The 27,973-nt window shown below is 45.7% G+C and overlaps 4 protein-coding genes across 7 annotated transcripts; 1 reads left to right on the forward strand and 3 right to left on the reverse strand.

Annotated features, from left to right (window-relative positions):
* On the reverse strand, window positions 1–27,207 carry disp3 (dispatched RND transporter family member 3). The gene is given in 25 exon segments (XM_037258574.1): window positions 1–959; window positions 1,114–1,286; window positions 1,360–1,473; window positions 1,534–1,693; window positions 1,764–1,909; window positions 2,001–2,127; window positions 2,211–2,395; window positions 2,452–2,582; window positions 2,652–2,821; window positions 2,890–3,026; window positions 3,098–3,248; window positions 3,302–3,465; window positions 3,660–3,824; window positions 3,895–3,986; window positions 4,308–4,447; window positions 4,519–4,679; window positions 4,794–4,928; window positions 5,114–5,250; window positions 5,319–5,538; window positions 5,601–5,820; window positions 5,822–6,373; window positions 6,477–6,594; window positions 8,310–8,850; window positions 9,005–10,244; window positions 27,196–27,207. Coding segments are annotated over 21 exon segments (3,804 nt in total). The 5' UTR covers window positions 6,365–6,373; window positions 6,477–6,594; window positions 8,310–8,850; window positions 9,005–10,244; window positions 27,196–27,207; the 3' UTR covers window positions 1–626.
* si:dkey-32e23.4 (dynamin-1-like protein) lies at window positions 10,455–15,991 on the reverse strand. 4 transcript variants are annotated; one of them, XM_037258579.1, is made up of 18 exons: window positions 15,829–15,991; window positions 15,302–15,430; window positions 14,999–15,140; window positions 14,757–14,795; window positions 14,521–14,567; window positions 14,357–14,428; window positions 14,174–14,260; window positions 13,950–14,112; window positions 13,749–13,869; window positions 13,342–13,680; window positions 13,118–13,238; window positions 12,885–13,040; window positions 12,642–12,731; window positions 12,472–12,570; window positions 12,293–12,409; window positions 11,946–12,055; window positions 11,721–11,880; window positions 10,455–11,642 (listed from the first exon to the last, which is right to left on the reverse strand). In XM_037258579.1, exons 2-18 carry the CDS (start codon window positions 15,401–15,403, stop codon window positions 11,586–11,588), a joined length of 2,022 nt encoding a protein of 673 aa, XP_037114474.1. In that variant the 5' UTR covers window positions 15,404–15,430; window positions 15,829–15,991; the 3' UTR covers window positions 10,455–11,585. The 4 variants fall into 4 exon arrangements, 3 of the variants coding, with proteins under 3 accessions (XP_037114474.1, XP_037114473.1, XP_037114475.1); XM_037258578.1 differs by having other exon boundaries at window positions 15,302–15,447; window positions 15,829–15,990; XM_037258580.1 differs by lacking the exon at window positions 14,757–14,795 and having other exon boundaries at window positions 15,302–15,447; window positions 15,829–15,990.
* On the reverse strand, window positions 16,125–18,291 carry ubl4a (ubiquitin like 4A). Its single transcript, XM_037258586.1, has 4 exons — window positions 18,117–18,291; window positions 17,113–17,218; window positions 16,716–16,930; window positions 16,125–16,638 (listed from the first exon to the last, which is right to left on the reverse strand). Exons 1-4 carry the CDS (start codon window positions 18,162–18,164, stop codon window positions 16,528–16,530), a joined length of 480 nt encoding a protein of 159 aa, XP_037114481.1. The 5' UTR covers window positions 18,165–18,291; the 3' UTR covers window positions 16,125–16,527.
* Window positions 18,926–27,940, forward strand: prkg1l (protein kinase cGMP-dependent 1, like). The gene is made up of 20 exons (XM_037258577.1): window positions 18,926–19,090; window positions 19,393–19,591; window positions 19,668–19,779; window positions 20,013–20,179; window positions 20,687–20,800; window positions 22,398–22,503; window positions 22,994–23,057; window positions 23,206–23,283; window positions 23,381–23,472; window positions 23,541–23,606; window positions 23,684–23,761; window positions 24,436–24,535; window positions 24,615–24,754; window positions 25,822–25,911; window positions 25,991–26,132; window positions 26,294–26,457; window positions 26,746–26,868; window positions 26,949–27,011; window positions 27,238–27,304; window positions 27,383–27,940. Exons 2-20 carry the CDS (start codon window positions 19,402–19,404, stop codon window positions 27,467–27,469), a joined length of 2,043 nt encoding a protein of 680 aa, XP_037114472.1. The 5' UTR covers window positions 18,926–19,090; window positions 19,393–19,401; the 3' UTR covers window positions 27,470–27,940.
* Window positions 27,941–27,973: the final 33 nt, after the last annotated feature.

Consider the following 27,973-nt stretch of genomic DNA (forward strand, 5'->3'; position numbering starts at 1 on the left):
ATTGAAGTGTCTTGAAATCTTCCAAGGGAGGGATTATGTAGGGACTCACAAAACAGCTCATGGACAGATATATATCATTTTCTTCTCACTTCCGGCAAGCAGAAATCAATCCAAAGAAGGCAATCTTTGGTGACATTTTTTTTTCTTTTCCTCTATCTCTCTAGCTTTCCTCTCCATCCTTCCATGTTTGTGCACTTCACCTCTTGCATTATATTATCAGTGGTCCGTCCGTCCGTCATGTCAAAATTCAATGTCAATTTTTTTGTTTTTCATTTTTTTTTCTTTGTTGTTCTTCTTCTAGTAGAAAGTGGTTGGGAACAAAAACTGTGATATCAAAAAATTATCCATATTGTTCTACAAATGAGATGTTTGTACTTAAATATGACATCTTTAACATTCACTGTGAGTGCAAACTCATATTCCTGTGAGGGGAAGTGGTTTTGTGACAGCGGTTCTCAAACCTTTGACACAAAATAGGACCTCAAACAAACCAAAAAATAAACCTCCATGTAACACCATCACAGTAGGCATAAGTCCAAATAAGGCAGAGACTTAACGTTATTAGAAGCCACTGTCGCATTGACTTTGAGAAGAAACACTGATCATCTGTTCTTAGACAGTGCTTCTCACCGTCGAAGCCCCCCGCCCACCCACCACACGGCTCCCCCCGCGCTCACCAGCGCCAGCACGGCCACGGCGGCCTTCAGCACGCCGCCAGGCGTCCTGCTGAAGTGGACGGGCGCGGCGCTGGCCAGGGTGGCCACGGTCACCGTCAGCGTGAACAAAATGGACACGGTGGTGTTGATGGCCACGATCTGGCCGAACTTGGCGAAAGGCACGATGACACAGAAGAAGAGGGGGAGGGTGGAGATCACCGTGGTAACAGCGCTGGACACTATGGCAACGCCCACATGCTTGACTGCCTCCACGCAGCGTCTCTGCCTCCAAGCTGCAGTCTCCTGCCAGCAAAAGGCTACATGAATGCCACATGCTGATTTGGACCTCATTTGCAGCTTCCTTCAAAGACATCTCACAAACCTTTACACGCCATGCCTAAGGAACGGTGATTTTTTACGAGTTAGACGGATATGGAGGAACGATGGCGAAGCTTACGTTGCCGAGTCCTGCGGGAGAAGGTGCCGTCTCTCCAGCCAGCATGTATCCTTCCACCAGGTGCAGACAGTAATCCACAGAAGATCCCACCAGGATGGACAGCGAAATGGCCTCCACAGCTCCCAACTCGCAGCCCAACCAGTACATGACAGCGCCCACCACGCAGATCACTCCTGAAAGAAAAAACATCGTTCAGGCCGAAACGAGCCTGAGGAGCTTTCAATCTTGAAAGCTTAATATCTATACCCAAGATGGTTAGGAGGACTGGAAGCAGTAGTAGAAGATGAGCGGTAAAAACAGAGACGGTAGCCACGCAGATAACCAGGGACAGAAGCAGACTCCAGAGGGCGCTCTCAACACCTACAACACACCGGGGTAAGTTCCTTATCGCACACACACAGGTCACGGGTGCGTCCGTACTTATGATCTCCATGAAGATCTGCTTCCAGTGCTCACAGGTCTGGAAGCCTCGCCTCAAGGCCGAAGACTGCGGCAGAGTAGAGAGTTGCTCCTGGATGAAGGTCTCCCACCGGAGGAAGTCGGAGTAGGTCTGGAAAGACGACTTGCCCTTGTAGGTGGTCTGGAACGAAAAGATGCGGGAACGAGCGGCTCGATGGAAGGAACCCCAGGCGAGAAGGCGACTGACTCACGGACTCAAAGGCCATGGAGAGCCATCGGACCTTCCCGGCGTGCGTTCCCACCGCTCCGTGAGAGAGCTGACCCGGGAGCAGGTTGGGCTCCGGCAGAGCGTGACAGTCCGGATGCAGCAGAGGCAGAACGCTGGACAGCTTATTACCTCATTACAAAAAAAGGTTTGGGCTTCAGTGTAACGACACTATGCGAGTTTTTCCTAATTGACTTTGGAAAAGAATCCGGCGGGCAATTACCTGAGGGCAGACATTGTGCTCCTCCGGGCTTTACTAGTTGTTTATTTGCACTAACAGCTTTACAAATCTTGCACAGGTATCCCATTTCTTGGAAAATATCAAAGTCCGGATCCAATATGACGTTGCCCTGTTGGATGCGAAACAAAGACAAATCGGACAGAATTCTTTCCATTGACATGCGGTTAGGACGGACGGGCGGGAGAGCCTCACAACGTCTCCGATAACGTGATTGCCCCCGCGCTGCGTTCGATTAACTCCCAGGATGCCGAAAACCACAAAGACCATGGCGCCCGTGTCGACCAGAGGCCGCACGGCCGGTCGGCCGCAGGCGCCGCCTGTGCACGGGTTGAAGCCAAACATCTTGGATGCCTTCTCTGGCGCTGCAGTGGTGGAATCTTCAAAGAAAGAAATCATCACGTGAAGATCTCACAACACACCGCCTCCTTCTCACCTCCGGGAAGAGGAGCGTAAAAGGTTCCACGTGCGGGTCCGTCGGGCGTGCCGCTGACGCCGCAGCCAGGCGGGCTCACGCACACTCGAGTAGGATGAGGCCTCAGTTTGTGCTGAGCAAAATGCAGTTCCCTATCAATTCAAAAAATGTGAAAATGTCATGTAAAAATGAAATAGAAGTGCCATTTTTATTTTTGTGACCTGCTGTGCTGTTGCGCCGCCGCCGCCACGTAGAAAGAAAACTCGGGCATCCAGCTGTGGCGCCGGTCGCACGACCCAAACGTGATCATCCAGCTCGGGTATGGGTAGTAGTCGTGGGATACGCACGCCGTCATCCTTCGAGTGTAATTCCGCCACGGACGACTAAAGGCCTGCATACAAGACATATGTTTGTTGTCAACTACGCTCGAGAGGGCCGCTGACCGCTGAGTGCGCCGACCTGAAAGGAAGACACCTGCTCGCGCTCCGTGCCGCAAAGCGTCCACGGGGAAGGAGTCGTGGCGTTGAGGGAGAAGCGGTAAACTCTGGTTGAGCTTCTCAGCTCCAATTTGGATATAAACACTGTGAGTAGTAAGCCTAGAAAAAGAAAAAGAGTGCTGTCATCATCCAAATGTATTCTTTTGCTCCAAATTGGAATTTCCCTTTACCGGCTTGGTTGACGCTTGCGTTTTGTTCGGCTGTGTTGAGAGGCGCCGTTGAGGTGCTCGCCGCTGCGCTGCGGGCCCGCTGATGCGTCCATGTTCGCAACGTTGACGAGGAGCTACGATTGTGCAAAGAGTGCGGCTTCTCCATGAACACCCTAAAAAAAAAGATAGGGGTGTTTCTATGTAGCTATCAGCAGCTGCAGCCTCACCTGAGCACATGGGGCAGGAGATCCCTTGACTGCTGAGGTTGCTCCTGAGAGCCAGAAGAGTCTGAAGGTTGGTGTCCTGGCGGAAGAGCAAGGGGGCGTGGGAGGCTGGCTTCAGGAGGCAGCAACAGCACGCAGATGCAAGAAAAAGCACCAGAAAGATGCCTGAGGGACAAAAAGATTTGCTGTGAAGGGAAAGAGCACATTTGGACACAGATAGTATATTTGGATTTATTTATCAGGACTTTCCCGCTGAGATGAGTCATCACATTTTATAGGTGGTCCATTTAACCTTTGTAGCTTGGAAGCATAAATGTTTTTGGAAATGTCCAGCCCAATTCACTGTGTGATTTCCTTACCTAGAATGGTTTTCCTCCTGTCCACAGTTGGCTGGACCACCCAATGCGCGAGAGCCCACTGAAGTTTGGCGCTGACCACACCTTGGTGTTGCTGCCCCACAGAGTTCAAGGGTGTCTCCGGTGACAGGAAAAGAATGCCCGCGTCGCCATCAGCCTCGAGGGGATCTGGACCGAGACGTAGACCACAAGGGGAATTGCGGGCCTTTTACGAGCCCGTTCCGGATGATATTCTCACCTGGCTCCATCTCCACCGACAGCAGGGCCACGTCGTCATCGTCGTCCGACAAAGGGCCGTGGATTGAAGACAGGCCCCCGAACCGTTTGCAGCTTGTGAAAGCAGAGGCCATTTAGCTGACTATTTTGTTTTCCCGAATGCCAACACGCAATTAAGAACACCAAACTCCGTCAATGTAAATAGAAAGCTTGGAAAAAAACGTAAATTCAAAAATCTAGACAGCAATATTCGAAGGCATATATTCTTTATCCTCTCTGAAAAAATATTTTTGCAGCTTCATTGAGGCGGTCTTCTGTTTCCTGTGCAGTATGTCTCTATGTTCTGCGCTGCCTCCTGGTGGCCAAGGTGCACGTACGCCACACGGAGCACAATACCCGAGCTTTTTAATGAATCAAGAGACCCAATTCCCTCACCAGTGAAAGCCTTCGTGCTCGTGGGCTTCCACACGCCGCGACCAGATACACAAGGCGGCCGGCATCAGCACGCAAACCCAAAGCCAGCAGCAGCTGACGATGAGGGCCATGAACAGGCCAAAGTCGTGCACAGCTGGGATCTGCGGCGAGAACCGAAAAATGACTCCCGAGCGACGCGCGACGGAAAATTGGACGGCTGCGCTATGATTACCTTGGAGAAGGCGTTGGCAGCGTAGGCGGCCGCCGTGGTGAAGGAGGTGAGGAACGTGGCTCGCCCGGCTGTCTTGATGGTGTAGACCATACGCTGCCGCGGATGACCCAGATGGGCCGCCTGTCGGAAGGTGTTGATGAACACAAACACGTCATCCACCCCTGAGCAAAAAAGCAAGCAAAGAAAATTAGAAAATTGAAATCAATAAATGTAGAATAGATATAAAAGGATATCATTTTCCCCAAGCCGTCCCCAATTGTGTTTACTTCCCGTACCGATTCCTATAATGACAAAGGCGGCCACTCCGTTGAGAATGCCCAGGTACCTCACGCCGAACACCACGTGGTACAAGAAAAGAGCCATCAGGCAACTCAGAGCGATGCTGGCCAGGCCGAAGAAGGTCAGAAAGGCTACGCGGGGGAGAGAGAGAACCAATTGAATTGAAAAAGGCAGTTCAACATATCAAACGAGTGGCCAAGTTAGACCTTGTGCTTTTAGAAATGAGCTCATCTGTGTTTGCAGCTCTGTTAGTGTACAGCTGCGACACACTGCTCGACAGAAAATCAACGAGTGGCCCAGCCGGACCAAAAAGTACCTGAGAAAGAGGTCAGGATGTAGACCAGCACGGTGATGCAGGCTCCACTGATGACCGCCAGCATCATATCATTCCTGAAGGTGTGCCTGACTTCATGGTCGAACAGCTCCGTCCCCCCGTAGAGAACCTTCACCTGGCTGAAGACAGCGTGAGAGGAACGACGGCCCAGCCTGAGCGCCACCCCGACGACCGGACCGCTTCTGACCTGGTGGACTGCTTGGCCAGGATATCGGCGTACTGCACCGCAAAGTTTTTGAAGTGACTCCTCTGCTCGTCGGCTCGGTCCTGCACGGAGTAGTAAGACGGGAGAGGGGCGCCGAAGTGGATTTCGCTTCGCAGGAGGGAGGAGGAGAGATTCTCGGGGGAGAGGCTCTCATCCACGTACCAGTAGAACTGAGGGTGAGTGATGGCCAGACTCAACGAACCTGCAGGGAAAAATCAGGTGGACTCGGCGCTCCCGCTCAATCCCGCAGTGCAGTGCGCTCACCTTGAATGTCAGCCAGATCCGGACCCATTCCGTCGTAGTAGATCTTCCCTCCTCGCTCGCTGGGGTAGAGGTAAGACAGGAGCGAGCTGGGCGGAGAGCAGAACGACGGCCCCAGCGGGAGGTCCCTCAAGGCCTCCATGGGCTTCCAGCAGAACTGAGGGAAGCGCGGGTGCTGCATGAGGAGGCGCTCCACCTCGTGGATGGTGCGCAGGCGCTCGGGGGGTGAAGATGTTGCGCTCGCCGTCGCCCTGAGCCACAAACACCAACTCGATTCTCCACAGCGCCTGACTCTGGAGGTAGTAGTCGGGAGCCGAGCGTGGTCTCCGATGAGACGACCCTCGATCTCCTTTCGCGGAGGCTTTGCGGAGCGTCCTGTTGTTGCCCAGCTTCTCCATCAGCAGCTCCCGCAGGGCCTCGGCGCCGTCCGAGGCCCTCCTCCGTCTGTTCCAGGAGCCGAGCTGGGTCTTCACCGCCATGGCGAGGGCGTCGAACCGCTCGGCGGAGAAGTGACTGTGAACCTCAAAGGCACTGTAGGAGAGGTCGATGTCCAGAGGCGGGCAGTAGAGGAGCATGAAGGCAAACAAGGTGCAAGGAAGGAGGGCAAAGCCCCCGAGGACCACCCCGCTGGCCCAGGGCCGCGTGTAGATCCAGGCCACGGCCCTCCAGGGCCCCCGTACCACCCCGTGCCTCAAATCCTCCACCTGCTCTTCCTCCTCTCCTCCCCGGCTTGCGTGAAACAACAGCTCCTCATCGTCCTCGTCCATTCTTGATATCTGGCAGAGACAAATGAACTCAAGTCAGGAGATCGAATACAAAAAGTCAAGGATATTGTAAAATGTAAAAAAACAACAACAGAGAAGAGTGTTGTTGACAAACCTGGCAAATTTGAATAAAAAGTCAGTCTTTCATTCGAAATGAGGCTTCAAAAATGAAGAATCAAGTCGTTGTCTCTGCTCTCAAATGCTGTGTATTGGCCCATTCATGGCTCAAAAACCTGTGGAAAATATTGCCGTTCAGTTCCTTGCTTAGATGAATGCTTGTCCGCATCGTCGTGTCTCGCTTCGTAGTGTACCGAGTCCTGCTTTCGCATGCTAATCACACGGCATGATTGAATTCTTGCCCTCACTGATGGCTCGTCCAAAACATTATCACCTCCAGGGAGAGTCTGAGCAGCGTGCTGGCAAATTCAATCATCTCACTCGTCTCGTTATTGACAAAAATTGAGCGGATTGATGGCTGCCATCTTTGTGTTGCCCCATTTGAACAGGAGCCAGTTTTGCATTCATAGTGGCAACAAGACCACTCAGCACTTATTGATCTGCTTCTCTGCTCATGTGAAAGAAGTATCTAAAATGAGATTAGGAGTCTTAATTGGACGCTGGAATCGTTAAGGGCCAATACCTTTGCTTTTTTGTGCCCAATTCTAAAACTTTTCAAATGAACACTTAGACCTACTACCCTACTGTCGGAAGTTAAAAATAACATGCCTTTTTTTTTTCTTCCTCATTTCCCCAAATGTCCCATTTCTGCAACTACGCTATTAGGCAGATGATATCTGTGTGCATTTGGGATCAGCCTAAGTGTGATTTAATGGCACTTCATGATGGGCCAAGAGTGAAGATTTGGAAGATAAAGACAGCATCACTGCGCCATCTGCACAAAGAAATCATGTGGTCTGTTGTTCTTCTCCTCACATCGCAACATCCAGCAGCCTCTAAAGTGATAAGAAATTAGAAAGCGAGACAGTTTAATGTGACCGAGAGGCAAAGCAATATGGCCGCTTGCCTTGTGTTTAGCGTCTGCCACCGTTGTTCAACACCACAAAGTCCATTTACAAGCTGTGCAGGTGTGGCGGACTGGGAAAAAAAATCATTGTGGCTCTGATGTTTATTTAAATAATCATCATGCTTCTCATTCATATTAGATTAGGTCTTCATCCATTTTCTATCGCGCTTCTTCTCATGTGCTGGAGGCTTGTCCAGCAGCGAGCAGTACAACCTGGACTGTGGACTGGACTTAAATCAGAGTACAATGAAAAAAGAACATTTCAATGCCTCGTATGTCTAAATTTGGTCAATTTGATATTATTGCCGTAACGATTGCGACTGCTTTTCGCAGTACCATTATGAAGAAAAATATTCATTTAATCAAACCACAAATATGCAGATGTCTGCTATCTTAAAGTTAACGCAATGCTAAACATTGTAGACAGGTTGGTTTGCAATTAGTTTGCCAGACGACCAAAAGCATATTTCTCGATATGACATCGGCAATCCAAAGGTTGAGCTGCACTGTATTTGTTTGCAAAATAACGAGCAAGTGAGTGGCATTTCCCATTGGTGCGGTACTTGTATTTATTAAAAAAAAATATATATATATATATATTTGCTGGGACTTCTTAATAGCATTTCCATTTACTCCAATGGGGAATGATGCTCCACTGTACGTAAAAATGACTAAATACATTTTAACAAACCAATTAGAGAAAATAAATGGTTTGGCCAGCCCTGCCCTGCAACAAATAAACGCCGAGAGCCTTTGACAAGGCTCGTGACCTTTACCTGCCTTCACTGGCGCCCGTTTGTACTCTTTTACACATCAATTTTACGCCCACTCTGGACAAGTCATTCTCATCTAACAAGCTTTGTGTTAGGTGATCTAGAAATCTCCTTAAGATGTCACAAAAAGCTTCACTCAAGCAGGACTTACATGAGGTTGATGAGAGGAGGGTCTCTGGGTCTCATGGGGGTTCAATCAGGCCTTCTGGGTCCACGTGCAATGTGCGCTTTGCGGTATCATCATCATCCTGCTGCTCCTGAAAGGTGCCGCTTATTGTCATAAATCATCAAGCATACACACCAAAACTCCTCCAATGCAAATATTTGCCTTCCCCTTTGTTTTGCTTTTTGCACTGGCGTCTCTCACTGCTCTCTTCTGCTCGCCGCTGGTCGTCCAGGCGACAGAGTCAGTGAGACATTTCTTCTCTCCTCTCTCTCTCTCTCTCGTGCTTTGTTCTGAGTGGAAGGCAGGCAAGGAGCATACCAACGCAGTTATTTGTGCTTACATTGCCAAGTGCACACAAGAGGATGATGGCCAAAAAAAAAGATTTCACATGGTTCCAAACCCAGATTCAGCTGATTACACGGTGTGAGGATGAGTTGTTTTACGGGGATGCTAAAGGGGAGCACCCCCCCGGTATCTTGGCTGAGATGGTATCATCCGGTCCGGTCACGGTTTGATGGGGGGCGTACTATAAAAACAAGGCGTGATCAGAATGATGGCTACAGTGGGATACAAAGTGCAAGCAATTTGGCATAATCATGTGGAATACTAGGTTTATTAGCGAGAGATTCATTTCACGGTGGGTGCTTTGTGTGTGTGTGTGTGTGTGTGTGTGTGTATACCTCATAGTGGGCCCGCTTTTTCCCCGCAGCGCCTCTCATCTAACATTAATGACTCCGCACCAAGCAAACTATCCATCAGCTCACTTCTCAGCCTTTACTCCTGCGGATCACTTTGACATCAAGTAGTCGTATTTATCATCTAAATCGGCGCTTCTCAACATTTAATAACAAGCACCACATGATAATAATATAAAAAAAAAATATACAAATACAAATACAGTAGCGTAGTAGGCCAAAGTGTTCCGGATATAATATTTGAAGAAAGTAGTTGAGCTAAGATGGATAATGTGGAATTTGGAATTTAAATTGTAGATACCGAGAAAAATGCAAGAATTTAAATTGTTTTTATGACAAAATACTGTCAAAATCTTCAAAGGTAGAAAATAAATGATCAATTAGTGCCCGACTCCATACATTGTCCTTCACTGAAGTTTAATGGCCTCCAAGAGTAAAACATTTATGACAAATATTGGCAGGCAAGAACTCAGAGGCAGTGCACGCATTGTGAATAATTTACACTTAAATAATACCAAATTTGCACTCGTTCATGGCGGCTTTCCGTTGCGTTCTCAACGCATACGTCCTGGATTTGATCGACGATGATGCCCTTCGATGGTGCCGTTAAAGGTATTTCTTCTATAACAATAACATGTCTCATTGGAGATGGGCAAAGACATTTTAGGGCCACAGAGAAAGGAAAAAGAACAAAGTCGTCGAAATCACGAGGAAGAGGTCATCATTTTCATGGAATTTTTTTTTTTTTTTTCAAAAAAGAACAAACAATTGAGAGAAAAAAAACAGTCCTTATATTTTTAACTACTAATGAGATCATTATTACTTTAATAATGATATGTATAACATTTTCAAGTTCTTTTTGTTAACATGACCCTTTTTATGATCAGTCTTTCGTCTTGTAACATGACAACCTTTTCCTCATAATTGTACTTTTTTGGAACTTCCCTAATACGTATGCAAAGCGACACATGATGATACATATATGAGGACAAAGCATTCGGGCAAAGAATGGTCCTTATCACCACTTTGGGTTGACAAAACAAGCAACATTTACATATACCATAGTAGTCGAGGAAACGTGTCGGGTTACATTCTCGGTTTCATTTTTTTTTTATAGGGACACTGCAAGCATATGCGGAAATAAGATTGCATGCTGAGTGTTTCCAACAAGCACAATTAGACTCCTCAGTTGTAAGAGCCTCTCTTCCCTCTAAAAAAAAAAGATCTTTGGGTGAAACTATTTCTACATAGAAGATTGTATCTGATCCCTGGGAGGCATCACAGGTCATCAACAGGGTTCTCAACTAGAACTGTGACAAGGAAGGTGAGCTTTATATTTCAGCTGCCTCATGACACTCAAACTGAACATCGTAATCAATCCGTAGCATGCTTGCCTAAAGTTTGAGCATCAAGTACTTATAAGCTTTTTTTTTTGGTATTTTTCAATCTGACGCAAAAACAGATCCCTATCAATAAAACCTGACTTCTTGAAGCTCAGTTAAAAAAAAAAAAATGCACCTGTTATTACAGTAGTGAAAGGGAACACGTACCATATATTTGTGCAAAATCAGGTTCTTCACCTGAAAAAAAATGTGATAGGTTGAGAAAAACAAATGAGAGCCTTTAAGCTCAGCCGCCTTTAACACTGTGGCTGGGATTCCACACAAGTTCTTGCCCTGTCGAATGACTTGATCTCATACAAACTTAGTGCTTTGACATCACCATCGCAACCATTTTAGAAAATCAATTGTCTTCTTTTGGTCAGAAAGACGGATGCCAACAAGTGGATTTAAACTGGAGTGCAACCCACAATTGCTGATTCAGCACCGGCTTAACGAATGTTTGGCCATTTCTGGACATACAAATAAAACATCGCACATGTAATGTACATGTATGACACACTTGGCATGACAAAACGACATAAAGGGAGGTCGAGACCTTTGTTCACATTGACAGTGAAGTGGCAGAACCTGAGTGAGGAGCCCTGGAGGTTTTGCTTGAGGGCAACAATGGATCGAAATGTGCTAAATGTTCATTGGTCCAGGAGAAATTGCGCACACACACACACACAACCACACACATACAGTGGATATAAAAAGTCGACACACCCCTGTTCAAAAGTCAGGTTATCGTGTTTTTTTTTTCTTTTAAAAATAAGACAAAAGATAAATCATGACTCTTTTTTTTTTTCCCCCCACTATCAATGGGACATACAAGGCCGGATGGATCTAAAGCTTAGTAGAACTTTATCAGGGCTTCATCAGAGGCACTTTGAATGGGCAGATGTGTGCCGACTGCCATTTAGTAACTTGATGTGATTGGTTACTAATGAGCAAAGCCACATTTCCAGGTCTGAGAGGGTGTGCGCATTTATGCAACCTCCGCTCCCAAAAATATTCCATTTTATTGAGTTGCATTACTGTGGCAAAATGTTCTGAAATGATTTATCTTGGTCTTATTTTGTGAAGAGAAAAACTGAGATTTGAACAGAAGCGTGTTTGCCTTCCTCTTACTGTACATCATTATTCTTGTTGTGGAGAAAGTGAGGAGTGTCTGCTTTCTTTAGCTACCACAGGTGTGTCTCTCTGATCTCAGAGATGATGTGATTGGCCTTCTTAAGTGCCTGAGAGAGAATGACGAGAGTTTCAATGAAACGCTTTCAGGAAAAACACAAAAAAAAAAAAGAAGAGGTTGGGTTTACCTCCAGCATTTGCGCGACCTCGGTCCTCTGCTGCGCTGTGTCCTGCGACTCAATGAGCAGGTCCTGGAGTAGCGTCTGTTTATAGAGCTGACCCACCAGCTCGCTCTGCAAATGCTCCTTGACATGGTTCACCAGGAAGTGCATGACGGTCTTGGGAACGCTACGCAACACACACGCTAAAAGTTAAGATGACTCGCAAAACATGCCAGAGAAGGTTAGTCTGACCTGTCTTGGATGGTCTTGCGGACGATGAGGAAGTAAGACTTGATGAGTCGCTGGATGACCTCACAGTCCTTCTGCTCCTTTGAGCTCAACTTGCGAGGCACGGGCACTGTCTTGAGGAGAAGACAGTCAACACCATACCATGGTACCTTAATACTTGCTCGATTTTTTTCTTTGCTAAGCCAAATTGAACTACAGCCACTTGGCCACTAGATGGCGGTAGACATCATGAAAATACATCTATTTGTTTTGAATTTAAAAAGGGAAACTGCCTCTTGGAGGTGCAACGTCGTCTAATCCCCCAACTTTGGAGTAACTGCTGGGCAAAACGTTTGCCATCACTCACTCACTGTGTCAAGCAGGTTAATGGGCTGCCCTTTACTGGGGCTGCCAAAGCCCGCAGTCGGAGCTTTGTCCTCTGCCACCTTGTCATTCTTCCAGCGCTTGGTTGCATCCAGGCCGTCTGCCTAATGGCCACAGGAAGTCAGGCGGAACACTTTTACCACATTTCGACGATGCCATCAACTACCTGCTGACTGTTGACGGATGCCGAGACCTGCGCCGCATCCGTGAAGTCCGGATGCTTTGTGTTGATGTAGGCGAGCTCTATTGCTACTAAATTATGCACCTGGAAAAAGAGCACAAGTCGTTTTAAAAGACGCTCGTGTGAATTTTTAATACAACGAAAAGGAGGGCTACCATTTCATTGGCAATTGGCAGGCGCTTCCTCAGTAATCCCGTCACGACTTCCACAATGGAATCATGCAGTTTGGGGAATCGCAGAAGCTCCTGGCAAACATCAGAAACAAACTCAATTACAGGAGAGCAAATCACATGCCATCACAAAATGTCTTTTTGTTCCATAGCGCTTTTACGTCAGTGTGAAAGAAAGAAAGAAAAGAAAAAAACGAGGACCCCAGAGCGAAAGCCTCCTTTCCGTACTTGCGTGCTGAAAGACGAGCAGTGCTGGATGATCCTCTGCAGCTCTTCGTGGACCAGCTCCACACAACGCAGACTGGGCTCTTCCAGACGCTTGATTTGACGCTTCACCAGCAACTCAAAGGACACCTCCGGGACAAAAAGGGCCGGGCGCGGACCCTGAAGGGCAAATCAACGCCCTATCACCAAGCCCTCCATTTACGGTGAGCGGCGTCGAAAAGTTCGAAGGAACGTACGGTAGCATTGCGGATGGCGGTGAGGACGTCGAATTCTGTCAGTCCTCCCAGAGGGTCGATGGACTGCAGAGTGCGACCGAAGGTTTCGTGGAAGATGTAACAGATGCGAGCGCCGCCGCAGCTGCGAGGGAGGCACATTCATCTCAAAAGTCAAGTCCAAAATGATGGCTATTGATCAGAAAGCCACCTTTAGGCCGCCGCATGAAAGAGAAGACTTTGCTCACAGCTCCGAGGTTTGGATATAGCGCGCCGTCCCCTCGATGGTGTTGCAGTAATCGCTGGCGAACTTGGTGACAATCTGCAGCAGAGTGGCGCTGTGGTCCTCCACCGGCTGGCCGTAGCTGTTGAGACGCGACTGGTACTGGGTGCTGAGAACCGTCACGCGGGTCTTGAGGTCCGGCAGGCAGTCTCGGATGTGGTGCATGAGAAGCCTGCTGAGCGTTTTGGCCAGGTAGCGAGAGCCGGCACGGGACGCCAGCGACGGGTAGTGACGCTGCAGGAAGGCCTGCTCGTCCTTCACGCTGTCCCCCAGGCTCTTCTGAGTGTTGATGTCGTGCTGGCTCCTACCAGCGGCAAATGGAGAATCAACGGCCGATCGTCGGGGTCAACCGGGCTCGTGGTTAGCGCCAACCTGTTCACCACCCCGATGATCCCGAGCCTGACTGGAATGACTCGACCGAGAAGTACCTCCAGAGCGTCTGTCCCCGCGTCCATCAAATCCAGCTTGCTGACCACGAGAAGAGTCCGTCGACCTGATGGACAAAAGAATGCAACGATAAGACCTGTGAGTCAAAGAATGGGAGCGGCCGCTGAGTCTCAAATACTATCTCACCGTCTGGATCGACCTCACGGGCCAACTTCAGAGCGTCCGAGGTAGCCAAGTCGGAGTTGGCGGCGGACACGGAGAGGATGAGGGAGTTGGGATTGGAGATGAAGGACAAGATCATCTCCTGCACTTGGGCTTCGATATCCTCGGGCTGATCCCCAACTGGAACCTGAGGCCACGGTCAGGAGTTAATCAAGTTTGGACGTCAATGCCCAAACGCGTGACTTTACCTTAGTGATGCCCGGCAAGTCAACAAGGGTCAGATTGAGGACTTTGGGGGAGAAAATCTTCAAATGGATGGGTTCGGGAGTGATTCCCTGTTGGACACGGAAAAAAGCATAACAAAAAAAAGTGAGTGAACAGCTTCAATCAACAACAAAAAATCCAAACATCATGACGGAGCTTCCTCTTACCTTGTTGTTGCCTGAAGAACGTTCAGTCTCCGCCTCGATTTCCTGACGAATTTCCCCAAAATCTGTAAAAACCTTTTGAAACACACAAATAGTAACATAAGGAAAAGATTCAAAGAAGATAGAGAACATTCGGCGCACAGCACATCGTTTCAATGTCAGCCAACCTGATTCTTGCAGTGCAGGAAGGTGCCCCATTCTTCAGCTTTGACCGCTAAGCAGACACATGTAAATGATTTGTTTGGAATGGAGACAAAACAAGCAGTCACATTTGTGTTCAAAGACTTTCAGATATGTACATTATGGTGCAATTCTATCACCACGATAGCAAATGGAGAGGCATGTGTCCAATGTACCAAATGCTAACAAGGAAGACAACATGCACAGAGGAATTTGACGAGACCTGGGTAGTTGTTTTGTGTCGTTTGTTTAACCCCATTTCCTGGAAAGTATTATGGGGGGAGAAAAGAAAGTGTTAGTACACAAGAATGAAAGCATTAAAAGAAAGATCTAATAGTGAGCAATTATGACGTAAAAATGACTCCAAGCAGCAGCCTAATCTAAAAATAGATGACTGAACATTTGTCAAGTGTATTTCTGACCATGCTCTTAATTCATCTGCTTTATGGTTACAAAGCTACACACCATTTTCAGTCTTCAGTCGCTCCTCCAGAGGTGCGACGTTGACAAGCTGCAGCACCAGCGGTCGTCTGGTGACGATCCCCGAGCCTCGGGGCAGGAAATCCCGTCCAACCAGACTCTCCAGCACTGAGCTCTTCCCGCTACTCTGTTAGGAAACACACAAACATAGTACAGTGACACTTGCACCACTCATTGAAACATGACTTCAGTTTTGTCTTCACGCGACAGAGCCGCATGAAGAATTCTGCTTTCATACTGCCTAATATGACCAGTAAGCGTGCAGGAAAAGGGAAGGGTCTCTCTCACCTGAGATCCGACCACGACGATTTGAGGCAGATGGATGATCTCTGCGCCGACTGTGAGGAAAACCTCTTGCAAACGGTTGATGGTGGGAATCAAAGTCTCCATTGTGCTTCCACTAGTAGAGTGGATCCACTGAGTTGGAAATCAAGCTGGAGTCAGAAACCATCAAGAGGCGCACGAGTGAGCTTGTTGAATCACAGTGCGGAATAAGTATAGGGAACAAATTTATGGGACCAAAAGGGAGGAGGAGTGGTGCTGATGAGAATGCTCAGCAGCCCTGCAGCACACACACGCGCGCGCGCCTGACCAAACACATGTTTATATTTTCTACGACAGTGTTGACGGACTGTGTTCCAAATACTCACACTGACCCAATACGTCATCGCAATTTGACGATAAACGACATCCGAATAAGCCCGACGGGGCGCCTATTAATATCGGCTAACGTTAGCCAGCTAGAACTGGATGCAGGAAGTAGGTTGTGCGAGCATTGTGGTAAGCAGCCGTAATAAAACGAGATCGTCTCTCACCTAGCGGCGTACGACGTCAATATCCGTGTCACCCGACGTGTTTATCCGTCATAGTTTGCAGGAATAACACACACAGTCAATAAATTCGTTTGATGGTCCAAATCGTCATTCAAGCGGTGATCCAGTTGACATCCTACGGGCGGCTCCCACGGTCAATCTGATTGGTCGATAAATACGGAACAAGCGTAGGGGTCGGCTGATTGGTTGGTGGGCCACCGAAGCCCCGCCTCTGAACGTGCTTCGTCAACCTTTCCATGAGTTTAGCAGCTTTGTAAACATACAAGAGGATACCGAAATAAGATGTCTCATTTTTAATATCTGAATACAAACAGAATATTTACAATGCATACAATGATCATTAGTTGTCAGCAAAGAGAAAATGTACTTCCTTGTCTCCGAACAATGCACATCACCCAAACATTAAAAATAAATATCCTCAAAGACAAGTTATGTTCCCTGGGAGCTGTAAAACATGAGACTCACAGCATCAACGATTCCTTTGTTTTCCAAAATTGTGTGATGAGGTCTCGTGACATTACTGCAGCGTAAACAACACGGACCAACCCTCTGCGGTGATGTCGGCGCTTCACAAACCATCCAAAGCTCACTCACACTCTGATTTCGGCGCACGCCGCGCTCTCTGCATCACATTTCACGCATTCACAGTAGGCAGCTTCCGGCACGGCCGTCCCTCGGACCTCAGTCCATGTACGACGTCGTGTCCATGTCGTCCACATCCGGGTGGAGCAGTCTGCCAGCCAGGCGCTCGATGTCGTCCAAACTAAGTTGTCGGAGCGAACGTTCGTAGTCCTTCAAAAAGACAATTCAAGTTAAAACACATTTTCTTGCATGGTCACCAATTCCCATGTTATCCAATAAATCAATACCTTAATCAGCTGTTCATGGACTTTGGCAGCATCTGCGGGACTAAAGTGTTTTGCGAGGATAGTGGACACAGTCTGCCACACTCCTCCTCGAGATGTGTTTCCGTTGCTGCTGCAGGTGGCTGTCCCCGAAGCTCCGGTTCTCTCCCCCGCTGGACGGATGACCAGGTTTAACTTCGCTTCTGGCCCGATGGAATAGTCGCTTAGTTTGTGTTCATCTGAAGGGATAAGTCACAATTACACACAATGGAATTTCCTTATGGGTGAATAAAAAAAGTCAACACAGACAGCCCTGTTGTAATGTGGAACTCATTATACACTCGGCCCATTTATAGTGCCGCTAAGGGAGCAGAAGTGAGTGAGGTTCATGGAGTAGGCACGATGGTTAACCAAAATGTACCTGCGAGCGCTTTGCCTTTATAAAGCAACCGCTGCTGATTGGCTGGGATGTTGAGACGTTCCGACACGAGCTCTTTCACCGTGGAAACTTTTTCATCTTCGGTCACCTGAAAAATGACACACAACATGGCCAAGCTGAGCGCAAGTTAAATAGTCACGGGAGGTAAGGAAATACAAAATCGTTATAACTGTACGTACATACATGGCTGCTTTTATTTCCCCAACCACCTTGTTCAAAATGTCCATTTTACTTATACTTCCTTTAGCCAGTCTATTTAACAGCAGTATGTGAACTTCTACTTAAGTAGAGAGAGAGAGAGTGAGAGTACTTTTGGAATCTCTGAATTTATGCGAGAGTATCCTTTGCTTTCATTCGTGCATCGCCACAGCAAATTTCATCCTGTCCTCGACATCCTCTGCTGTTACGCCAACTACCTGGGAAGTCTTGACTGGCCACAACCCTAAACCTCCTCTTTGGTCCTTCTGCCTCCCACCAGGCGACTCCATTTTCAGCATCCTTCCACTGTCGCTATTGTGTTCGTGGCATCCAGCTTTGTGGCGGAACTACTATTTTACTTTCCTCCCCTCTGATACCAACTTGTCCATTATTATTGTTGTTAACAAACACGGTTTCAACAGACATCAAGTTATTGCATACAAAAACGACCAAAAGACTGATATGTAGAAAAGAAGTACAACCTAAACAGATGATGAGGCAATAACGTTAGTCTGCGTCTTTGTCTGGCTGATGCTAGCAACCTACGATAAACTATTGACATTCATTACTCGTCACCGCTTGTCTGGTGCGACACTGAAAATAAATAGGAAAAACATAACTCTTTACTGATCAAATTACCGGTCAAAACAATTGTCAAAAAGTGGCTGAACATATGACAGTGACCATGCCAAGCGGTTAGCGGCTAGGCGGCTACACAGGTCGGAAGCGTTAGCCGCCTGTAGCTTCACTTCGCTTAGCACGTCAGGGGAAAGATATTCTTCACTTACGTTGACGCTGCATTCTTTTCCCTGAAGCGGCTTCACAGTAAGAATCATTTTGGATCGAACTATGATCGACTAAAACGATGATTGCTGAGGAGGTTAGGCCACTAAATCGTTTGGCTAGTTTAGCTAAGGAAGACCGGGGCTTCTTCTTCGTTAACAACCCATGTTCCGCTCCTGCTTACGAGCGCCCTCGGCTGGCGGGGTGTATTACGTCTGCTGGCAGCGGTTTTCAAACGGAGGTTCCCAGAGCTCCAAAGGTCCGCGTACGGTATCTTCGAGGACCTCAAATTAATTTGCAATAAATTATCTTATAATTATAAAAACGTATTATTAGTATTCTTGTTATTATTTTTGTTACTGTTATTGTTACTATTATTATTATTCTTGTTATTAATTAAATGATAGCTATTGAAAAGTACTTACAAATTACTTGTAATAATAAAGTAGTCATGTGTTTTTGGTCAATCTCTCTGACCATTGAGGAAGCATTTGAAGGTAATTGTTAGCACATGTGCCTTATTACAGAAAATTGATGGATGGAATATGGATATTTACTTAATGGCTGACTCAAAATAAATGATCCATTCGCAATAGAATTTTTTTCTGCAACTAAATCTAAAACAGGACCCTCTTCAGTGCACTTAAAATCAAACCTCCAAAGCCCATACCTAATTTACAGTCGTAAATAAACATTTACCACCCCCCCGTAACACTGTAAATAAAACAGCATTCAGGCATCCATGATTTTCTCATGTCTCTGGAAGCCCAACCTATCCCAAAAAGACGATCTGACCCGCTCCCCTCTCGTCTCATCGTCTCATCTCAGTCTTGCGGGCTGGCTCTTTGGTCACGTGACTAGCTGCAGCCGTCTCAATTCCGAACACCCCCCCACCCAACTGGAGAGGAGGGAGCATCATCCTTCTCTTCACTTTCAGAGGACATTTGCGTGCACCTGTCGAATGGACTGTCTGTACAAGGTAAGTGCTTATCTATCTATCTATCTATCTATCTATCTATCTATCTATCTATCTATCTATCTATCTATCTATCTATCTATCTATCTATCTATCTATCTATCTATCTATCTATCTCTCTCTATCTCTCTATCTCTCTATCTGGATCTTTCCAGGATTCGTTTTTCTTGTCCCCTGACTTATTTAGCGACTAATATGCGTTCAACGGAAGTGTGCGACGTCCTCCTTTGAGTGACATTGAATAAATGTAAGTGCAACTTGTGGCTGCATGCAACACTTTGACATGATGTGTGAGTGCACATTAGAAGTAGGTCATGGGCACGCTTCGAGACCTTCAGTTCGCCCTGCAGCTAAAGATTGAGGAGCTCCGTCAGAGGGACACCTTGATAGATGAGCTGGAGCTGGAACTGGATACCAAGGATGAACTCATTCGGAGACTTCAGGAAGAATTAGATCGCTACAGAGCCTCCGTGGTGCTGCCGGGACCTTCTGCAACCAGCGCCGGTCCGTGTACAATATTCTGCTTTGGATGATTTGCTTCTTTTGAGTCACCCAGTGTGTTTTTTTTCTTTGATTGCAGCCTGCTCTATTCGCGATGATGACCTCCGTGTTGCAAACAGAAAGACTGTTATTTCAGAGTCCTTCACTGTGGATTCGGCGAATGTCTTCACCTTGTGTGACAAAAACCAGGAGTGAGCAAGCACTGTTTTTCTTCTCAGCGCTACACAATTCTCAGAGAGCATGCCGCAGTGCAATAACCTGTCTACTTTAAAGTTAAATACAACTGAACTGAACTATACTTAACATACTTTGCTAGTGGGTGCTTGAGTGAGAGAGAAAAATGAATTCATTTCACCCCGAATTCCTGACGATGATCATCTGCATAATCATGCCGAATTCACCCGAATCCCCTCCGTGCTTCTAGATGTCAAAAGTTGATTCAGACGGCTTTTTTGAAGAGTAACTTGTTGAAGAACCTCGACGGAGATGAAACGAGAGCCGTCACGGCCAGCATGCAACTCACGGCCTTCCATCACGGCTGCTGCGTGATCCAGGAGGGAAGCGGCGGCTCGCAGGCTTACGTTGTACAAGGTAAGTCATGCTCATCACGTCGAAGGTGGTGCGAGGTGCTTGAATGTAGAAATGATTCGGAACCAAAGCACAAGACTCTTGATTTGGGATCTAACGGCTGCTTCTGTCTTGTCTCTCTCATCGTGCTCATTGCAAAGGGACCATGTCTGATTTGTTGACATTTTGATGCAGCGCATTTCGAAACCACTTCAGTGGTGAGCACATTTGCCTCATAGTCGAGATGTTCTGGGTTCGAATCTCAGATGCTACATAAAATGACATGGCGGGCCGGATCCGGCCCCGGGGCCTTGTGTTCATTCAAGACTTTAAATTGTCCATAGGAGTGAATCCCAGGGTGAAGTAGGCCCGAATAATTCATCCAATTCAAAGCGACATTGTAATGTAGTGGAGTGCCAATTGCTTTATTTCATACATGTGTATGTCTTTAATTTAATTTCATTTTATAATGCGACACACACTATCCGTGATCGGCGTGTTTACCAGGTGTGTGTGTGTGTGTCATAACAGAGGGGAGGCTGGACGTGACAAAAGATGGACAGAAATTGCTCACAATCGAAGCTGGCGAAGTGTTCGGAGAGGTGGCGCTGCTCTACGACTGCACACAAATCTACTCTGTCACAGGTACTGATGCATATGTGTGACTTTTTTTAAAATTCTTTTATATATTCAGGCTGGTATAACAAACTGCTGCTGAGACTTTTCAGTGTTTAGATGAGGTACGGATGTGATTCATTTCTACCAAAGGGGATTATCACAAGCAGGGTTATTGCGGCCATAGAGGTCACAGACAACACGGCGCCCGCTGAATGATTTCCTCACATACCTACTACGTATATGGGTGGAATTTAAAACAGTCCATTTATTTCTGTCCCTTTGCAATGCCACATTCAACCAGAATAGGAAGATCACAAAGGTGGTTATGGAATTTCACAATTGTGAGCGGATTATTGTTTTGCTAAATGAAGGCCTAGGGTTGCGGGAAACTTGCGTTTGTGCGCGTGTGACCTGATTCCGTCAGTAAATAGGCTGCGGATCATCCGAAATTGAACTGTGTTTGCCGTCTGTCTTTATCGCAATGACAACAGCGCACAAATGTCCTTTGCAGCATGCCCTTCTCTAATAGCGCTTCCTTTTTATCGGCATCAAAATTATTTGTTCGCCATCTGTGATCTTGACAGATGGAACAAGATGTCACCTTTGGGAAGATCACATTAGCATCGCGCCGCAATCTAATCCGAACGCTAGCCAACACCAGAGCTCCATCCCGACTCTAAATGTTAAAGTTCTGATTTACGAGATAATTCAACTCAATGTTGATGACTGTGGTTGCAAATTGTGTGGTTGTAGTTATTAGCTTGTGATTGGAGCTAATATTGTGAGCGTCAAGTTGTGGAAGTCAATTTGCATAAACAAGGGAGCAAACATCATTTCAACACAAACAACTGCACACTCATACGTTACGTTAATACGATTGCAAAGCGACTGTGACAAAATTTGAAAAACTCTGGGAATGCCGCTAGATAAAAATTCTCATTTTTCTGTTATTTTGGTTTCTCATTTTCTTGCATGATTGCATAGTTGCCAGTACATTGTAAAATTTCAAACCCTTTTCACCTCGATGAATCTTAAAAGATGTATTATGCATTTTCTAGCATGAATGATACCCCGAGATTGCTCCTCTCGATACCATGACTACCGGGGGCGGAACCTGAGCCACGTGACTACATTGTCATCTACTCGTGCAAACCAAAAAGAAAAAAAAAAGGTGGAGCCATATGCGGAGAAATTGACGTATGCCAAAGATGCCACCTGATGTATTTTCCCTTTTAGAGGCAGCACTTCATCCCCACAACAACAAATGACACTTGACAAAGCGTATGTGGTGCATTCAAAACCGGAAATTAAACTATCCTGCACAGCTTTCTTAATACTTCCCTTTCTAATGGCACAGTTAAGGTATCAGATGTTGGACGTAATTAGAAAGTTCAGACAGTGGACATCTCCCGTCTCCCCTCACAGGCACCTTGTGTGAACCAGCACGAGTATCATAATTAATTCACACATTTTAATTATAGTTGAGGAAATAAGATTTATGCTTGATATCTTTCATTATTAATAATGTCCGCTTATGAATAATAAGTGCTCACATTTTTAGAGCCCTCTCTGATGGAAGTCCACTAATGTTTTGTCGTCTTTGTCTTTTTGATGGGCTTCTCAGCACAGTCGGACAGCAAGCTGTGGGTTATCGAGCGCAAGAGTTACCAGAGTGTGCTCATGGAGAGCGGCCGTGAAAGCCTCACGCGGACGTCGGAGCTGCTGAGCAGGTGAATGGCATCGGCCCCTCCTTTAAAAGAAGAAGAAGAAAAAAGGGGCTCAGTAAACATTTCGAAATGAAAAAAATGAAAATGTCTTTTTTTTTTTTTACATTTTACTCCCTACATCTGAAAACAGACACCTGCTTGGTCAAAATAAGCTTGTTACTTTTTTTTTTTTACTCCTTACATCTGAAAACAGATATCTGCTTGTTACTTTTTATCAACAAGTGGATGACAACACAACCTAAAAATAGACATAATGGATTTATTTTGGTGGTTAATTTAATGTAAGCTACGTTAAATATACATAAGTGAATGATAATGTGATAAATACATTAAAACAGGACATGACGCATATGAAACTACCAGACAAGGACAGGACGGGATGAGATGACGGGAATGTTTCAATGATACTGAATGGAACAGAAAAAAAAGAAAAAGCCTGCTGGTGTTGTTTCACTTTCCAGTGTCTAAAATGAACCCCGCCTTGTGCCTGCAGTGTTCCCTCTCTGCTGTCCTTGCCAAAGGATGCCATCATGAAGATGTGTGATCTCATGGAGGAGGTACATCTTCTCAGCACGTGCTGTGCCACTTGGCCAGCCTCGCCTATCGATCATCATTTCTTTGTTCCCCACCCCGTTCTTTCATTCCACTTTGCCGACCTTCTATGTTCCGTTTGATTGTTTTTCTCGTCGTTCTTGCTCTCCACAGGCTCACTACGCTCAAGGCGACTACATTATGCGACAAGGCGCCTTAGGGGACACCTTTTATATCATTAACAAAGGCCAGGTAAAGTCGGGCCACACGTCAGCACGGCTTTAGAAACGTCTCGAGACGAGCCGCGATTGAATTTGTCACCTTTCTCCGTTGCTTTTTGATTGGCCAGGTGAAAATCACAGAGAAGAAGGCAGGTGATGAAGAGCAAGTCGTCTCCAAGCTTTCGGAGAGGCAGTGGTTTGGAGAAAAAGCTTTGTGGGGGTACGGCGGAATTTCTCTTTGGTTCTTATCACAAAGCTTGAATTGAATCCAAGAATCTTTTTATTTAGAGAGGACGTGCGTGCCGTGAACATCATCGCGACCAGTGATGTGGCGTGTCTGCTCATTGACAGAGAGTAAGAGACCTTGCCAAGGACGGATGCACTTATAAATATTTCACGGAATGTTCTGTGATTTTTTTATTATCTACTAGGACCTTCCGAGATATCATTGGAGGAATGGTGTTTGACAGCAGTCACGAGGTGCAACAAAACACTGCATGCAAAGACGAGTAAGCGGAGTCTGTTCATAATTTCAAAGACCAAGCTGTCTCCGTCATAAACCTTTATTATCAAGACATGCCAAAGTTTCAGTGTTTCGCATTTCTTCTTTTCACACGAGGACAAGCTGACGTAAACTAGTCACGGTTAGAAGAATAAAACAAATGGGCCTAGCAAGCATCTTGAATTATAAACTTAACAAGCAGAAAATGAATTCAAGTCATAATATGCACTGCGACACTCTGACTTTTGGAATCGAGCCAGTCGGCAGCTCAATCAGCTTATAAAGCATTTCATTTTTTAATACCACTCTTAGATGCACTAAAATGCACAGCAGCACTCACGGAATATCCAAATAAAAGATTCTACTCGAAAAAGTTGGGCATTATTCAAGACCTTTGGAGGAAATAGGAAGAAAGAGGAAGTAGATACCTAGCAAAATAAAACAAGATGCAACACAAGATTGTCACAGACTACCCAAACACAAACACTAGCTAACAAAAGTAGAGTCCGCCCCCTTCACAGTAGATACTATATTCTTCTTGCGCTTTCACAATACACAGAAAATCCGCAAAATGTTTTCAGGAAAAAGCATAACAGGCTTGATGTTGGCTACTGATGTATGGCACCACTTTACTGTAAAGGCATTCAACAAGTAGGTCCCTCCACCTCAATCTGCGAGCAGATCACAAGTCAAGCATGCCGCCTCCCTCGCCTCCTCCAACTTAAGTGATTTCCAGATAATCAGCACTCTCGGAGAAGGAGACTTTGGCCGCACGGACCTGGTGAGATTCTCTCACGATGGCTGCTGCATTTTTCCAATCTTGTCACATTATCCAATTCATGGCTCGCTGCCACTTCTAGGTGCAAGTCAAGAGCAACGTCAAGCATCTGTTGGCCATGAAGGTCCTCGACAAAAAAGCCATTAGCCACAACGGCCTGCGAGAGCACGTTCTGAGAGAACGAAACATCCTGATGGATGCCGCATGTCCATTCCTCGTCAGGTAATCTGCTCAGCATTGTTTTGATGACACGCTGTGTGGAATCTGCAACATTTCTACAGATCGGATTAACAATGTATGAACCGACAAGCACCGTTTCGGCCAAGATAAAGCCCCACTGTTGCATATCGAGTTCTCGCAAAGGCTGCCGATACCACTCGTCGATACTTATGGTGCCTTCTTGTGGGCATTCTACTATCAGGAAGTAAATGACATGCATGAATTTTTAAAAAAATAAACTACATCCACTTAAGTCCTTTCAAATGTCCATTAATGTCAAACTGCAGTAATTAAATATTTGATTCTAAGGTTCATAATAATAGTCTGAGTCTGGAATGTTATCGTCCAAAAAAATCATACATTTATACATTATACATTCACATTTATACAATATTTCAGTAGTACCGTATTTTCCGGACTATAAGGCGCACCGGACTATAAGGCGCACCTTCGATGAATGGCCCATTTTAAAACTTTGTCCTTATATAAGGCGCACCGGACTATAAGGCGCACCATTAATGCATCATGTCAGATTTTTAATCCAAATCAAATCATTCTCCATTTTCGCTTTTTTATTTCAACTTCAGACACAACAAATTACTTTATAATCACAAAATAATGATCCATAGTCTTTTTGATTCATGATTCATAGTCTTCAGCGGGCCATTTATGATTGATTTCATGACACAATACTTCGGGCCAGTTTAAATTTAGGAATTTGGTCCATATATAAGGCGCACCGGACTATAAGGCGCACAGTCGGCTTTTGAGAACATTTTAGGTTTTTAGGTGCACCTTATAGTCCGGAAAATACGGTAATGGCCGAGAAAACTGCATAACAGCAAAATCATTAAAAAAACTGCTTTTCATGGTGTGATTGCGCTCATGCTTCTGCATCTTCGTATTGCTGCATGATACATATGTGGTTGGCGTCACGACAATGAATGAATGAATGAATGTCTGCAGTGGAATAGACGTGTTGTGTTGGATGAACAAATGGGAGTAGGAGAGCGCACGTTTGTATGAAAGCAGCGGCAATCTAAAAAGAATCTTTCTCCGGTTATTTCAAGGTTGCACAAAACCTTTCAAGATGCCGAGTGCCTCTATATGTTGACTGAGGCTTGTCTCCATGGCGATCTTTACAACTTGCTCAAAGACAAGTATGTACTTTTGAATGGAAGGTTATCAAGACCTTCAAACCTGTGAACAAGCGCGTCAACGTGCCATTGTATTCCACAGAGGCTGTCTGGACGAGAGCAGCAGCAAGTTCTTCACGGCTTGCGTGACGCAGGCCTTGACCTTTCTTCACGCACAAAATGTCGTCTACAGAGATGTCAAGCCTGAAAATGTTCTTTTAGATGAGCGAGGATATGCCAAATTGGTAAAAGGACAAAATCATTTCCTTTTTTGTTCCAATGAATGCAACGTAAGCAGACGTTTTTGTCCACCACGACTGACAACGAGGCGCTCTAATGCAATGGTGTGTCGGCCGTCTTGATTTCTCGCCATGCGGACGTGACCGTCCTTATTTGTCAACCTTAGGTCGGGTCCAGATGTATGAAGAAGGTTGACGTGGGTAAGAAGACGTACACTTTCTGCGGCACTCCGGGCTACATGGCCCCCGAGGTCATCTTCAACAAGGGCCACAGTGTAGCTGCAGACTTTTGGTCTTTGGGTGTTTTTGTCTTTGAGCTGCTAACTGGTGGGTGAGTTTAGCATATTATTCCATTTGACATGGTTGAAACCCAATGGAATGAAAGAACAACAAAATATTTCACCAAGATGCTCGACTTTACATTTATTTATTTATTCAATGTATTTATTATTAGTATTTTCTAAAGGCTCTTTATGAAGCTGCAACTGAAATGAGCAATTAGCCTCATCTCCTTTTTGCTATTTTCCACAACTCCCAACCAGAGACCGACGTTAGCCCAATTCCGCTTTGTCGGGTTATTCATTCCACTTTGGAATTGGAACTGTCTACGTGTCTCCAGGCTTCCGTTCTGCGGCGCCGACCCAATGAGCCTCCTCAGCGAGACCATGCGCGGCATTGATAACATGGACTTCCCTAAAGCAATCAGCAAGAGTGCCTCCGGTCTCATAAAGAAGCTGTGCAGGTGTTGAAAGCAGACGCAGGCGCCACAGCTTGACTGACACAATCATGCTGGTGTCCTTATTTTGATGTCCTCTCTCCAAGGCGCAATCCCTCGGAGAGGCTCGGCAGTCGTAGAAACGGGGCCAAGGACATTCAGAAGCACAAGTAGGACTGCGGCTTTTGCACCACACGCAAGCCTGATGTGCCTTGACTTTCCTTTCTTCCCTAACCATCCTTGTAACTCTATCTTTTATTATGATATCACTGGTCTATTCAATAAATTATTTGGAGGCCCTTTTTTATGTTGACATATTTTTCTTAGTTAGTCATTTTTTTATTTGCACACAACTAAATATGATCTAGTTTTATAGATGTGATTTTCTTTCATCAGATGGTTTGAAGGATTCAACTGGGATGGACTTAGTAGAGGAACGTTGAGTCCAGCTCTCAGCCCCAAAGTAAGTATTCGGTTATTTTTTGATGAGATGTGTTCAAATATTTTGTCCTGATGAATGTATTTTTGTCGTGTCTTTAAGATTAAACACATTGGGAACAGCAGCGGGACCTGTGCTTATTATAGCGGAGATGCAGCCGAGCTGTGTACAACATGGGAGGACTTCTGATGGAGAAACTATTTTTTGAAATTTTTATTTCAGTTTTTTAGGTGTAACGGTAAATAGCAATTTTACACTGGTCAATATTTTTTAAAGCAGAAATGCAAGTTAAGATTTCTATATGATTTTTTGCGCTGGTTCAGAATCTGCCCTGATTTTTTCCACAAGCACATCTGGTTTTTATAACAGTAATATAATAATGATATCATATTTAATATAGAAATACGTTTAGTAATATTTATAAATTGCTTGGTTCAGCAACAGTTGGACTGTGGAATTTGTTTTAGAAACGTCATAACAATATGGCAAAATCAAAAGGAAAATATCTCAAAAACTGGATGTGCCAGAAAAAATTATTACATTTTTTAAATCATTGTCAACAATTTAAATGTGCCATTATAATTGCATCGGATAATATGTACATTCTGATCTTGTCTCTGCCTTATTTTCATGTATTAAAGATGTTATTGTTACTGAAAATGTATTTCTTTCTTTCTTTCGAAAATGAGATTT

The sequence above is a fragment of the Syngnathus acus genome, chromosome 9 (genome assembly GCF_901709675.1).
Source record: "Syngnathus acus chromosome 9, fSynAcu1.2, whole genome shotgun sequence".
NCBI classification, from domain to species: Eukaryota; Metazoa; Chordata; class Actinopteri; order Syngnathiformes; family Syngnathidae; genus Syngnathus; species Syngnathus acus.